This window comes from Micropterus dolomieu, linkage group LG12 (assembly GCF_021292245.1).
Source record: "Micropterus dolomieu isolate WLL.071019.BEF.003 ecotype Adirondacks linkage group LG12, ASM2129224v1, whole genome shotgun sequence".
In the NCBI taxonomy this organism is placed as follows: domain Eukaryota; kingdom Metazoa; phylum Chordata; class Actinopteri; order Centrarchiformes; family Centrarchidae; genus Micropterus; species Micropterus dolomieu.
In genome coordinates this window covers 2,982,880-2,997,768 of record NC_060161.1, presented here as the reverse complement: position 1 = coordinate 2,997,768, position 14,889 = coordinate 2,982,880, and the positions used below count along the sequence as shown (strand labels likewise).

The 14,889-nt window shown below is 39.7% G+C and overlaps 1 protein-coding gene across 4 annotated transcripts in view; it reads left to right on the top strand.

Moving 5' to 3' along the window:
- LOC123980655 (kinesin-like protein KIF20B) overlaps nucleotides 1–14,315 on the top strand; it is a 53,105-nt gene extending 38,790 nt beyond the window's left edge. For 2 of the 4 annotated variants that reach the window (XM_046065178.1, XM_046065176.1), the window contains 4 exons: nucleotides 5,621–5,695; nucleotides 8,021–8,138; nucleotides 11,481–11,626; nucleotides 12,853–14,315. In XM_046065178.1, coding sequence (XP_045921134.1) covers nucleotides 5,621–5,695; nucleotides 8,021–8,138; nucleotides 11,481–11,626; nucleotides 12,853–12,933 — 420 coding nt within the window. In that variant the 3' untranslated portion in view covers nucleotides 12,934–14,315. Of the gene's footprint in view, nucleotides 1–5,620; nucleotides 5,696–8,020; nucleotides 8,139–11,480; nucleotides 11,647–12,852 lie in introns of all 4 variants that reach the window. The other 2 variants (XM_046065177.1, XM_046065175.1) reach the window with 1 other exon arrangement.
- Nucleotides 14,316–14,889: the final 574 nt, after the last annotated feature.

Genomic DNA, 14,889 nt, shown 5'->3' with positions numbered 1-14,889 from the left:
GATGGTAGAGTCAGAATTTGGCGTAAACAGAATGAGAACATGGATCCATCATGCCTTGTTACCACTGTGCAGGCTGGTGGTGGTGTAATGGTGTGGGGGACGTTTTCTTGGCACACTTTAGGCCCCTTAGTGCCAATTGGGCATCGTTTAAATGCCACGGCCTACCTTAGCATTGTTTCTGACCATGTCCATCCCTTTATGGCCACCATGTACCCATCCTCTGATGGCTACTTCCAGCAGGATAATGCACCATGTCACAAAGCTCCAATCATTTCAAATTGGTTTCTTGAACATGACAATGAGTTCTCTGTACTAAAATGGCCCCCACAGTCACCAGATCTCAACCCAATAGAGCATCTTTGGGATGTGGTGGAACGGGAGCTTCGTGCCCTGGATGTGCATCCCACAAATCTCCATCAACTGCAAGATGCTATCCATCAATATGGGCCAACATTTCTAAAGAATGCTTTCAGCACCTTGTTGAATCAATGCCACGTAGAATTAAGGCAGTTCTGAAGGAGAAAGTGGGTCAAACACAGTATTAGTGTGGTGTTCCTAATAATCCTTTAGGTGAGTGTAAGTTCCAATATGGTGGCAGCAAAAGTGTAAACATTAACAGAGGATACTTCTGACCAGAAGGCTGCTAACTTTCCTCACAAACCAAGGCGAGAGTTTTACACCACCTGTTTCTTCATTGTCTCTGGCCAACGGTAGATGCAGGAATAAATTTGTAGGAATAAGGATATGATGCAAAACACGGCATGTGTTCATCCAGCCTTCCCTGCATCAGTAAAGATCTGAAAACAGATGGCGTAACTGTCTTCCTCTCTCCTGAGCTTTAGAGTAGGAAGAGTGAGGCTACATTTATTTGCACATAATCGTATCATAGCCAATAACCAGAGTAAGGCATCACAATAATGAGAATGTTTACATGGGTTACTTGTTGGAGCGTTCCGTTAATTTACTCATTTCCATTCTACAAAGCAAAATCTGATTAATGCCTGAAGACACCCCGTTCACATTAGATGGCAATGTCACAGATTCCCTCTAGTATTCACACTTAAAGAAATCCTTTCATGATGCTAATGTGGTATAACCTTGTGGTGCAGAATAGGGTGGCAACATTTGAGGGATCCTGTGGGATTCCAGACAAGTGGGAGATATTGTTTGAGATTTAAGATACTGCATGTGTTCATGGTGGGCTCATCCATGCATGTAAATATGTGGTTGACAAAGGTTTGGCAGCTAGATTGCTGTGTGTTTGAAAATGTAGTAAAAGCTGATACTTGGTCATAGTTGGATAAGGTTAAAATGTATTTGGGTCATGCAACTCAATTAGTTGTACTCTGAAAATGTGGCCACTGAGAGCAAGTCTCCTGTCGATTACTTATGTAGCAGCTTTTCTTGTTGACTAGAGAGTATTTTGAGGAAAAAAATGGAGAGAGGTTGAGCCACAGGGTAGTGCTCCTATAAATTGTTGGGATTCAGTTCCTTGTTCAAGGACACTTAAACGGATGCGTTGGGTTGAAGTGTAAAATTATTATTACAGGGTTGCTTGTATTGCTGCAAGCCCATGCTGCTCCCAGCTGAGTATGGATTCACTACTGGAATTACTTTTTCCTTTACTACTACACTTGTCCACAAAAATTACGGCTTAATAAAATTTAAAAAGCAAAAAAAAAATGCAAAAAATATTTCTAGATGGTGATTGTGCTGTGCAGATTCCATGCCTTGAACATAATTTTATAGATTGGAGAACATATTTAATTTAAACCATAAGAAATATTACTGCTATCCCTATCTCACTTTGTAGCTTTAAAAAGAAGTTTTTCAAAAGCTGATGATTATCATGTCCCTCCCTCTGTGTATCAGAGGGTTTTCTGTGAAAGCGGTTATGTAAGAAATGCTTGGACTGGCAGCTTTCATGCTCAGATTATTCAAGGAAACGTTGTGTGCTTCTGCCTGATGACATTGTTAATCTTTGCATTTTCATCAAATAGTGAAGATGAATGTTCGTCTCTTCCACGCCAGGGTTAGTATTAAGCCCTTACATTTTCTAAAGTTTGGTCCCCGTTTCCTGGTAATTATTTTGAGCCTGATACACTGCTGGGTTGGTACAATCTGCCGATATTGGTTTATCACAGATGTAGCAGCATCCAAATTAATGTTAGCAAATTGCTTTTTTCTCTATTCGTCCTTAATTTTTCTTAGATAGGTTTTATATATTCTGTTGTATTTATCTTTTTCTCATCTCTTATTATTCATTACAATTTAATATTCCCTAGTGAGGTTGAAGAAGTGATCCTCCTCCTGCTTCATGCTGTTAAAACACTGTTTAAATGCCATGTCGAGGCTTCCAGTCCTCTTGGCAGTTGTCTTGTTTTTCAAAGTAATTATATTGTCAAAATCAATGGAATAATTTCAATGTAATTGATAGCTCTTAAATCGAGTGCTCGTATTTCATCCATGTGACACCCAGGCAGGGAGTTGCATGGTAAAGTGGCTTCTTATCTGATGAACTTGACATGTGTAGGCAGTGACCCAGCAGGGATACGGCAGCTGATTTCATCAGCCATCCAGACTGCTGCACTATTCCATTTTTCTCAGATATAATAGAGTGTTGGCAGACTGACACATGCAAACTGGTGCAACGTGAACACACACCAGCAAATCGACTGCTTCACCTTTTACTTTGTGCTCACAGTGATTTTCTCTTCTGTCGTCCTCCATTTTGCGCTCTCATTTTCTGTCTCACTTCTTCTGTCTCTCTTCTTTAACCTCTTGCAGTCATTCTTGCGACGCTCCATCCTCCCCTCTTCTTCTCTCGCGATGCCTCGTCTCTCCCAGTCAGCCATGTCTGTCTGCTCAGTAGATGATTTATTAATGATTTATTGACGATGGTGTGGCTTTTCTTTAAAAGGCAGACCCTGCCGCTGTCCCAGAAAATCTGAATTTTAGTTAGTTTTGTGGCCCAACAGAAGTACTGAGTAGTTCTCCAAATCACAGAGTAGGGGTGTATTCAGTATGTATATATAAATATATATTTCTTTTTTAATTTAATGACTTCACAAAGTATATATTTAACAACAAAATTCTGAGAGAGAGTAAGAATCCGTTATTCTTCAAAATCTACCCAGAAACCATCTACTTGCAAATCTCTGCCTCTCACCATCTTCTTCTTATACCCCAGTCTTGATTCACATTATCTCAGGTCTAATTTACTTTCTTCACGCGCTCCCTCTATCTTCTCATCTCTCTCTCCCTCTCTCTTACACGCATATCCCATTTTGTTTACTTTCTCCACACACTCCAATTACGGTTTATCTCTATCACTTATCACTACTGGTCTTCTTTTTCTCCTCCTTTCTTGCTCTTTCTTCCTTACTCTCTCACACATACCCATGCACAAACACACACACCCAAGCTCAATTATGTACTTTCTTAACATTTTTATATCTCAGACTGCCATTCTCTACTTCCTTCCTTGGATTATTTTTAAAAAAGTCTACTGAGTCACTGACGACTCCAAGTTTTGACCTTGTTTTTTCTGCTTTTCAAAGTAAGAGTGTGTTTACGGCGTCCACCGTGCCCACTCCTTAGCCACCCTCTCAGGTCAGCCTCATCCCCAACGGCTAGTTGTGACTCATAATCGCTTCATTTGCAAAAGCACCAAAATACGTGCAGGGATTTGTTGCACTGATACTGAAGCATGTATATACTGACAAATCAGTTTCTTTTATTAAATTTGTTTCATTTTTGTAAAGTATTGAGGTATGGAGGCAAGATGGAGAGAGGAGGATGCCCCATTTGGGTGTCGAAGGCAACATGTAGGCCACATGTTAATGTAGCTGTATGGACATGGTCCCTTACTGGCTTCCATGTTACATTGACGCACAAAACACACAGAGCTGGGAGCATTGCTGCAGAAACAAATTACCCAGGTTTCAATGGTGGTGGGAGGCTATTTTTCCCCCCGTGCTGCTGGGCACCCCCAGGGATAAATATAACAAAGGTCAATGAACAACCTAAAGAAATGGTATTTCTTTATTCTCAATTTGACAAACTAAGTAAAGCCCAATAATCACTAGAAAAAGTAAGAAGAGGTACCAAAGATTTAACCACATTCATTTGAATCTTGTGTCTAGAAAGGGTCTGTTGGTCGTGAGTAGCAAAGTAAGTGGGGGTGTACATGTTTTTTGGAAAGATTGTTATATTTCCAGGGCTATTATGTGTTACTTGAATCGGAGAAGAACATTAAATTCATCCAGTTTCATTTGAGGCTGCTTTTCAACAACATCCACAAAAGGAATCTTGAAGGTTGAATCAGTTTTAAGGGTACTGAAAGTACATGTGTTACATGAAGGCACGGTAGAGGTTTCTGAAAATACAGAGGTTGCCATTAAAAGGCTCACATTGTAACACAAAAATTAAAACCTTTAAGCTACTTTTGCAAATCATTATTTTTACTAATTGATGATTCAAAATTGAATAAGGTGTGCAGTTCTTTAATAGTGCCTTTTGTGTAGGTGGAATAACATTTTAGCAAGAGCAGAGCAAATCGGAAACAATCTGTGAATTTAAACCTGTGAACTCAAAGTGTCTCTAATGACAATGTGGAAAATGTTTCATGTGAAAAAATGTGAACGTCCAAATTTACAATTATTATCCAATCATTCTCCATTTACTCATTTGCCATCATGTCATTCACTTCATTATCTCTCAAAAAGCAGACCAAGGAGAAAAATGTTTGGTTATCCATAAACACTGAAAGAATGTGCGCCCATATACCGCTTTTCACTCATGCATACTGAACAAAATATTGCTGCATAATCCCGCAACCATGTGTGCTTTCAAATAGCGATCAAGCTTTTTTTACACAGATATCGTTCTGTTTCTTTTACTACAAACATTTCTGTCTCAGAGGCCGATCAAATCTGACCCCCCTTTCAGGCTCTGTACCTTTCATACAGCACAGCGAGACGACATAATAATCCTGGAAAATAAGGCAGTGTGAAAGCGCCTCATGCCTGGGGTATAAAAAGAATCCAAAATTGTATCAACCAGGAACTGAAGAATGCATCATTGTCACTCATGTTTGTCTACTTTGTTTGCTTTGTTTATTCTTAATTAAAGGGTTTTGCACACGCAGCGCTTGCCATTGACATTAGAGTCTTGTTCGAAAGTGAGCACCGAAAATTATTGGGTGTTTCTGAGACACATAGAAAATACATTTTGACTGGTGGCAGTTGAGCTTGTCAACTGTTCGAGCCCCTCTGACAGGTAAATTACTCTAAATTTGAGTTTGTTTTCTATCCTTGGAAATTATTCCAGCTGGTAAAAAGGTTACAACTGGAATCGAGCGACCACTGAGGCCGGTACACAAGGGGTCTGAATGTTTTTCTCCTGATGTCTGCCTTGTATCATTACCTTTCCCCATCATGTCCAAACTGTTCTTGTCATTATGAAGCCTTTGGTGGTTGTTTATTTAATTTTGTCTCTTTCTAAGCTCTCTGCTCTATGGCCTCTATTACTAATGCTCTGCTACAGATGACTCACACTGTACACACTGTTGGTTTGTGTGCTTACATTTTGTGTGTTTCCCTCCTGTGTGTGTCGATAGGAAGAGATGGAGGCAGAGAACAGAAGGAACACGCGGACCAAACTGACGCCAAAGCTGACCCCACACCAAGAGGAGGTGACAACCAGACAGAAACTCACACACAGACACGAACACAAGACACAAACATGTGCTCTGATGCATCCTATTCATAGCAACACCTACATTTAGAGAATACTAATTCATCATACAGAAGGTACTCATATTCTTATGTAAGGTCACATGTGTATTGCATGAGGCATTCTCTGTTTTTCTGATTCATAATATAATATTTAACGTTGTCATATTATGCTTTTTGGCCTTTTCCCTGTCCTTTATTATGTTATATGTCTTTTATATGAGTTTTTTGAGTCCACCCCAAAAGGAGTTACCATGTCCCACAGAAAACACGGCTGCCTGAAAACAGCTCAATTATAGTCCAGCCTTTACTTCCGTAACTGGGTTTTGTCACTTTGTAACACGCGTCATAATGCTCGCCCAGCAGCTAATGTGGCACGCCCTCAAAAACACCGGTGGAGAAACGCACTGAGCTGCAGCACATACAGTGACCAGACGTCCACCCGCTGCCTCCTCTCACCCCCACCATCCCTACCAAACCCTCCAGGCAGTCAGTGGACATGAAGCTGTTGCTGATGTAGAGACAGCGCAGTTAAAACCTTACATATGAAAGATAAACTTGTTACAAATGAATAACCCACCACTCAGAAACTCTTGCTCCAGTCTATGTTGCAAAGCTGGTTCAGGAACATAAACAGCTGAAATAAGCTGTGGTTACCTGCCCTAATCAGCTTTTGATAAGCTGGTAGTCCTTAACTAGGTACTGCGAATGTGCAACGCCCAGTAAAGATCACATAGAAATGAGATGCTTCACTCGGTAGCTACAACACACCGGGTGAAAAGAGGTGCTGCCGCAATGAACAAAAATATGGTGTGTTATTTGAAAATTAACCTTGTAAAGCTGTTCTGGTACAACATTTATTCATTTAGCTGATGCTTTTATCCAAAGCAACTTACAATTGCTATATATGTCAAAGGTCGCACGCCTCTGGAGCAACTAGGGGTTAAGTGTCTTGCTCAGTGACACATTGGTGGATGTGTCACTGTGGGGAATTGAACGCAGTTCTCTCACACCAAAGGCATGTGTCTTATCCACTACTCAATCACCACCCGTACAACCCCTAAATAAAATTATAAACCCGAAAATGAGTATAATATGACCACTTTCATTTGCTAGCTTAAATATAGGGTTGCTGAAGTTAATTTTATTACAGTGAACACACAACAAATGTCCTCCGGAGGAACACAATTTCATTCATCTTAGTCTTCATTTATTAATCAGCAGATAAATTGATTAAACTGGACTAACCCATCAGACATGTTTTCGAGAGCGAGAGAGAGAGAGAAATTTAAAAAATCCAGAAATCACAATGTATGATTTTTTAACTATTTATTTGTATGATACAGCTGCAAATAAGTATTTGAACACCTGAGAAAATCAATGTTAATATTTGGTACAGTAGCCTTTGTTTGCAATTACAGAGGTCAAACGTTTCCTGTAGTTTTTCACCAGGCTTGCACACACTGCAGGAGGGATTTTGGCCCACTCCTCCACACAGATCTTCTCTAGATCAGTCAGGTTTCTGGGCTGTCGCTGAGAAACACGGAGTTTGAGCTCCCTCCAAAGATTCTCTATTGGCTTTAGGTCTGGAGACTGGCTAGGCCACGCCAGAACCTTGATATGCTTCTTACAGAGCCACTCCTTGGTTTCTCACCTTTCTTAGGATCACTGAGACCCCACGAGGTGAGATCTTGCATGGAGCCCCGGTCCGAGGGAGATTGACAGTCATGTTTAGCTTCTTCCATTTTCTAATGATTGCTCCAACAGTGGACCTTTTTTCACCAAGCTGCTTGGCAATTTCCCCGTAGCCCTTTCCAGCCTTGTGGAGGTGTACAATTTTGTCTCTAGTGTCTTTGGACAGCTCTTTGGTCTTGGCCATGTTAGTAGTTGGATTCTTACTGATTGTACGGGGTGGACAGGTGTCTTTATGCAGCTAACGACCTCAAACAGGTGCATCTAATGTAGGATAATAAATGGAGTGGAGGTGGACATTTTGAAGGCAGACTAACAGGTCTTTGAGAGTCATACAAAGAAATAGTTAAAAAATCATACATTGTGATTTCTGGATTTTTTAAAATTATTTTAAAATTATGTCTCTCACAGTGGACATGCACCTACGATGACAATTTCAGACCTCTCCATGATTTCTAAGTGGGAGAACTTGCAAAATAGCAGGGTGTTCAAATACTTATTTTCCTCACTGTATACACACATACATATGTTTTAATAAATGTACACTGTACATGCTGACGGACTAACCACAGTTCACTGTCGCCTGTGATCAGATCTCTTCCCCAGCAGGTCGCCATGACTCCCAGAGCAGCATCCGCAGCAGAAAGGAAGGAACACTGCAGAAGATCGGAGACTTCCTGCAGAGCTCCCCCACGCTGCTAGGCACTAAAGGTTGGTGTGTCAGTGTGTCACTCTTTACTGTGGGAGATATTAAACTTTTGTCTGGGTAATTTGGAGAGTGAAGGGCATTGAGTAGAGGTAATCTATCAGTGCAGCATGGAAACAACTCGAACTGGTGACATTTTGAGCTCAAAAACTTGCACATTTCATTAAATGGATTTCTATTTCTTCTTACTTTTTTTTTTATAAGATAAAAGTAAGAAGATAAGGATAGCGCAGGTTGAACTGAGTAAAACTGGTCTTACAAATATAAATATAAATATAAATTTTTAAAAAGTGGAAAACCTTGAGCTAAATAAGACATTAAACGTCTATATAAAAAAATGTGAAACCAAAATTCATTAAAATAAAGTGGAAAAAATAAAAAGTGTCAGAAAAGGCTCTCAAATAAAAATATATTTTTATAATACTAAAAAAATTACTATGTCAAAAAGATTTCAATCAATTTTGACTTCCTCGGGTCCAATTGCAAACTCCTGTTTTCCTCTGGTAGAAACAAGCTGGGCATGTAATTATATTTTGTGATTATTCTTTTTCCAGTCAAATTGTTCTTAAATATCTTTTTTGTCTAGTACACACAACCTGCCAATGTCATATAGACAGCCCCAGGCAATGTGAGTTGTTTTGCCCAGAGCAGCCTCCTAGGGGTTTTTAATGAAGTGAAGGTAAGAACCCAGTGTTATCCAACAAATCCAATGAAAAGGCCAGCACAAGCAATGACCCTACTAATGAGTATCTGTGTATCCACAGCTTGATCCTATCCTCTATGCCGTGGAATTTGTTCCTGCTTTACAATGAACACACTGTAGCTGCACCAAACACTCACAGAGCACCAAATGTGGGTTAATCCAACACTGAAAATAGTCCTCAACAAATTCATTGTTTCCTCCTGTTTGAGTAATGTTTGTTTAAAAACTACCTTTTTTTTAAAAATGAAACTATATACAGTATTTGTGAACTTAGGAAGATGTTTTCTGTATAAACCAGTAGGCCCACATCCAACCTACTACTGGTGATTTAATTGGCTTCAAAAAAGGCTTAACGTTCATACATCGTCTTTCTACTGTCACTCAATATTATTTGTCCAACATTGTCCCACCCTGTGTGTGTACAATAGACGTTAGCGACATTAGCCCCGCAACATGCTAACGCCAATTTCTACAGGCCTGCGAAATAAACATTAAAGCGGCTTAAAAATGGTAAAACACTCAGCTTTTGAATTCCGTATCGATCCATCTTGAGCTTCAGTTTTGAATCCTGCTTTGAAACCTTCTCTCTTCATCTTTTCATGGAATTTGTTGACAATAAAAATATCCTTTAAAGGCAATTGTCAGGCAGTAGCAACTTTTGAAGACCAATAACACAACCTAAAGTCTATTTTAAAACCAACAGGCAACCAATAAAGTGACATTAAAACAAGTGTAATGCATGCTGCCCTTGTAATCTTGGTGGACACAAGAGCTGCTTCATTTTAAGTGTTCTGCAATTTATCTAAAGGCATCTTGTAAGAAAAAAAAATAAAATACAAATGTCAGCACTTCAGTAATCAAGTCTGTAAATGGTGAAAGTCAGTATCTGGCTACTGGTACCAGCTTGAAGCTTTTTATAACCAATCAACCCCCCCCCCCACACACACACACGCCTAAACACACCAACTCTCGCTTACAGTATATCCTCCCCACTGCATTCTGATGCATTATATTCATTAACCTCCAGTCATTTACTGTTTTTCCATTACCAGTACCAGCTCTTGCTTTGACTCGATGGTACCCAGAGATAGCACCCCTCAATGTAGCTGGTCGTCATAGCAACGCCACACACAACTGCCGCGACGTAATTTTCAATGCGACCCACACACAGTAGTCTCTTGATTTTAAGTTAAAACGTGTCAACATTCCTCAGAATGTAAAGACAGATAAGCGGTATGAAAACCTTCCAGCTGTGTTTTCCTCTGCCGTTGTTGCTGCAATGTGTGACGGTGTCCGAAAACTTTGAAGCACATTTTTGTTCCGCCATCACTTTTGGTAAAACTGTCAATATTTGAAATCTACTCAGCTGATTTCTCACCTAAAAACTTCTCAGAAGTGGATTTAGTGATGAAATAACGCATGAAAATTGTAAAATATAAAACTTTCTGCTGCTGGCCTCTGTCTGGCGCGCACAATGATTCGTGTTTTCAGATCACATTTTTAGTATCGCCTCAGCTCGCTTCGAACCTCGACGGAGGTCATATGAAAAAAAAAAAAAGTTAAAGGTACAACTTTTCCACAATGGAAAACAGACGAGAAGGGTCGAGCTGGTACCGTGCAGTGGAAAGAGTTCCTGCTGGAGTCATTTGGCAAAGGATAACGCAGGTTTGACATAGAAACCAGGCAAGGACAGCGAGTTTGGCGCACTAATGATGGCTTACAGGAGAAAGTGAACATATTGGAGTCAACTGGAGCCATCTCTGTGTTTTATCCTCGGGGACCTGCAGTTTCACTCGGTCAATTAATTGTCGCCCCGGGGTTCCGACGCAAGAGTGCCGTCGTCTGCCACCGTCTGATCCTCTCTCTCTTTTTCTCTCTCTGCTGCTCGCTGTTGCCTCCTCCCATCCCTCCATCCTCCACCTTCACTCGTTTTTATCTGTGTAATTTTACTTCCTCCAGCACCTCCCTCTTGATCTTTTCTCCGTCGTGTCTCTCCTCCGTCCCTTTTAATCACTTGACTCCTCTCCTTTCCCCACCTCCCTGACCCATCTCTTCCTCTTTCTTTCGTATAACCTGCGGTCTTTAAATTTCTAGCATGTTATTTGTTATTTCACTTTTTTAATTCTACTTCATTCTCCACCTTATTTTAGTGTCTACTCAATACTTGCTTAATACCTGCTCCCTTTCTCTGCAGTTTTTTTTTTCCCACACTCACTCCTCTGGTCTCTACCTTAAACACACCTGCTTGTCCCGCCGCTTCCTGTTTCTCTCTCCCCGTATGTCGGCTCTGCTGACTTTCTCCGACAGTAGTGTGTTTTATAAAGTCGCCAAAAAGACACAAAACTTGTCTTTAGGATTGCACTGTTGTGTTGCTTTGGCTACTCTGTGCTTGTAAAATAATACCACATAACATCTCTTTGTATTTCTCTGCAAAATGCTCAAATAGGTCACCGAATATATCTGGGCGGCTTGCACTGTCTTACTTGTTAGTAGAAAAAAAAAATGTATACTGATGCCATAAATCTACTCTTTTTAAATTATTTATTTACTGTAAAATTGATACAAAGAGCACTTTTAACAACACCAAATAGTTCACCAACATAAAATAAGCAATCTGTTAAAAGATCTACCTCTGTGTCTGCAGCCAAGAAGATGATGAGTCTGGTGAGCGGTCGGGGCGATGCAGAGTCAGCAGCCTCCTCTTCCTCCCTAAGTCTGAGAGCCAAGAAGAACAAAAGGAAACTCTACAGACCTGAAATCTCGTCCCCCATGGACATGCCCTCACACCCAGTAAGACTGGCACTTTTTTTGTAAGGAAAACTGTCAACTCTGGTCAGACACATTGTTTTTGATCAGATTTAAATAAAAATTTTATAAATATTATTGTTAATTTGTTTAGTTCTTATGTGGTTGCTTGTGTTTGGACAACATTTAACATTTGGGAAGTGTCACTAATTTTGCTTTAAAGGGGATTCAAGTAAGAGTCAAGAATCCCCCTAACAGATTTAGTCTCGTAATAGATCCCTATCTTTCTATCTGTCCTGCACCTCATTGCTCACATATGGTAGCAAATGGATTTGAGTTTTAGATATTGTTCATCTTACTCGTATACAAATTCAGCTCTCTTAATGGACAGTCCAAGTAACAAAACTTGTCAGACGTGACTAGAACATCTCACCTATGATTAACTTCCTGCAGTGAGAGACAAGAACCTCGTGAGCAACACTACAACAGTCCCAAAACGAGCAGGGGCAGCTTTCAGATGACCGTAAGAGTCACTTCAACCAAAGGACCTCACTCTGGGCAGTTTTCATTGATAATATTTTCTACTGAGGTCTTAATTAAACCTGACCTGATGTCTGTTAATTATCCCGACCAACTGGGTGTGTTGCTGTGTTTTTGGAAAGAGACTTGTTACTGCTAATTCTTCAGCGCTTTGAGCAGCACAAACAAATCCCATTTGCATCCATTGTATTGTGGTGAAGACTTACGGTGAGCGTGTCAATCTTAGACTGTATATAAGAAATGGACGTAATCATCGTGACGTCACCCAAAGCCTCGAGTTTGGCCAATAGGGCGCCGCCATGTCGAGTTTTTGCAACCAGGAAGTGCCCAGAATTGACGATACGGCGGAGCTAACAGGGAAATTTTACACAGTGTCATGGGTATGAGTCGGCTCTAGCCTGATTGACAGGTCGCCATGGTAACGACTTGTCAATCATAGATAATCCCGCCCTGAACCATACTCTGCTTTTTTAAAATAACTGGGACAATAATTTACTAAATGAACATCACTGACGATGATTCACTGACGTCCCATAGAGGTCAGTGTTTTGCAGACTCTATAAACACATGGATCACTTTGTGGTATTGGCAATTCAACTAAATTAAATATTCAAGTACTCAACTGTTAAAAAGATTGTCTGCCCTTCTAATTACAATCCTACAGTTATACACAAGTATGTACAAATATACACTCATTTTTAACAATGTTTTCTTTCTTGTTGTTGTTTTAGATCATCAGCAGAGAGCCAGAGGAGAAAGAGAGCGACCATCAGATCATTAAGAGGTGCCTTCGCTCCAGGAGGGCTAAATAATTAGCCTTCATATAGCACTGTACACCATTTTTTTGTTTAATCTTAACAAATGAAGGAAGCATTCAGATGCTTAGAAGTAGGGACCATTTTTCTACCACAAGGGCTGGGAAGTGAAAATGTATATCGTAGAGACATATCTAGGTAATCTTATTTAATTTAAATCCTATTCTTTAATAATTAACAAAGTCAATTCAGTTCAAATAACTAAGTTAGATTAAAAGATCAATGCCGGTCTGCTCGGTACGAAGCTAGAGCCAGGAAGCAATTAGCTCCGATTAGCATAGAGACTGGGCGATCGTGGGAAACAGAATACACCTCCCAGCAACTCTGAAGCTCACTAACAAGTTGTATCTTTGTTTAATCCACACCAACTTAAATACAACAGTCTGTGATGTATTTATTGACAGCAACAGTTTATCCATTCTCCAAGTACTTTCATGCAGCAGGCGAGCAGCTTCCTGCCGCCTCCAGTCTTAATGCACAGACATGATGGTATCGACCTTGTTCTCAAACTCTGCAAAAGAGCACATAAGCACGTTTCCCAAAATGTGTACTAATATTTAATCCAATCAACGTTCGGCTGGTAGAAAGTATAGACTTCTCACTCAGCTTCTTTTATTATTATTTTTATTTAATCCACATTTACCATCAGATGACTCCAGGGTCACTGCATATATTTTAAGTAGTAAGCACTCTAAATTTGTATATCTATTTTTTTTTCTTTACTTTGATGTGCAATGTTTTTTTATTGAAATTTCTGGGCTGTGCTGGAGATTGGTTGGGATGTTTTGTATTGTTTATTTTACTGTGTATTTTTACTTTTTATGAGTAAGCTCTGCAAAACCTCTGCAACGTTATCCTGTTTGTAAAAAAGGCGGACGCAACAGAAACATCTTTTAATATCGTTTAGTGAAAGCAAAATCAACAAAGCTGCTGAAAATGCCTCGTATTGTTCTACATAACTTTCCCCACATTTTGTGTCTGCACTTTATCTTTTACCTCACAAATTAATTAAAAACGGAACAAAATTTGACACTAAGGCTAGATAAGGATAAACTACTAATGGTTCTTTCTGTGTACTCGTTCCTCCTTCACGCAGTCTTTTAGCAATTGGTAGGGGTTCTTTAGGACTGGTGATGTTCTCTTTAGGTCACTGTATTCTCTTCTAGATGAAGGTTTGCTGAGTATTTTTCTTTTGTACAGTAAAATTTAGTTAAAGCTGCCTGAGTTTAATTCCTGATACTGTGCAATTTTCACCAACTCAAACATAAATTTCTGTCATTGCATCATGTTTATTCTACTTCTTTGTACCTACGTTCCAGAGTTCATATCAATCATTTACCAATTAAAAATACAAAACATTTGTTTCTCAAATATGGAAATCTGAAATTTTCTTTGGGTGTTTTCTGCTGATCAAAGAAATTTAGCATTTTAAAGACATCAGGGTCTGAGAATGTTGTTGTGATCTTGCTATTATGACCTTTTTCATATCCTCAATATTAGAATCGATCATGAACATTATTATTGCAGTTCCACATGATATGTACAGTGAGGAAAATAAGTATTTGAACACCCTGCTATTTTGCAAGTTCTCCCATTTAGAAATCATGGAGGGGTCTGAAATTGTCATCGTAGGTGCATGTCCACTGTGAGAGACATAATCTAAAAAAGAAAAATCCTGAAATCACAATGTATGATTTTTTAACTATTTATTTGTATGATACAGCTGCAAATAAGTATTTGAACACCTGAGAAAATCAATGTTAATATTTGGTACAGTAGCCTTTGTTTGCAATTACAGAGGTCAAACGTTTCCTGTAGTTTTTCACCAGGTTTGCACACACTGCAGGAGGGATTTTGGCCCACTCCTCCACACAGATCTTCTCTAGATCAGTCAGGTTTCTGGGCTGTCGCTGAGAAACACGGAGTTTGAGCTCCCTCCAAAGATTCTCTATT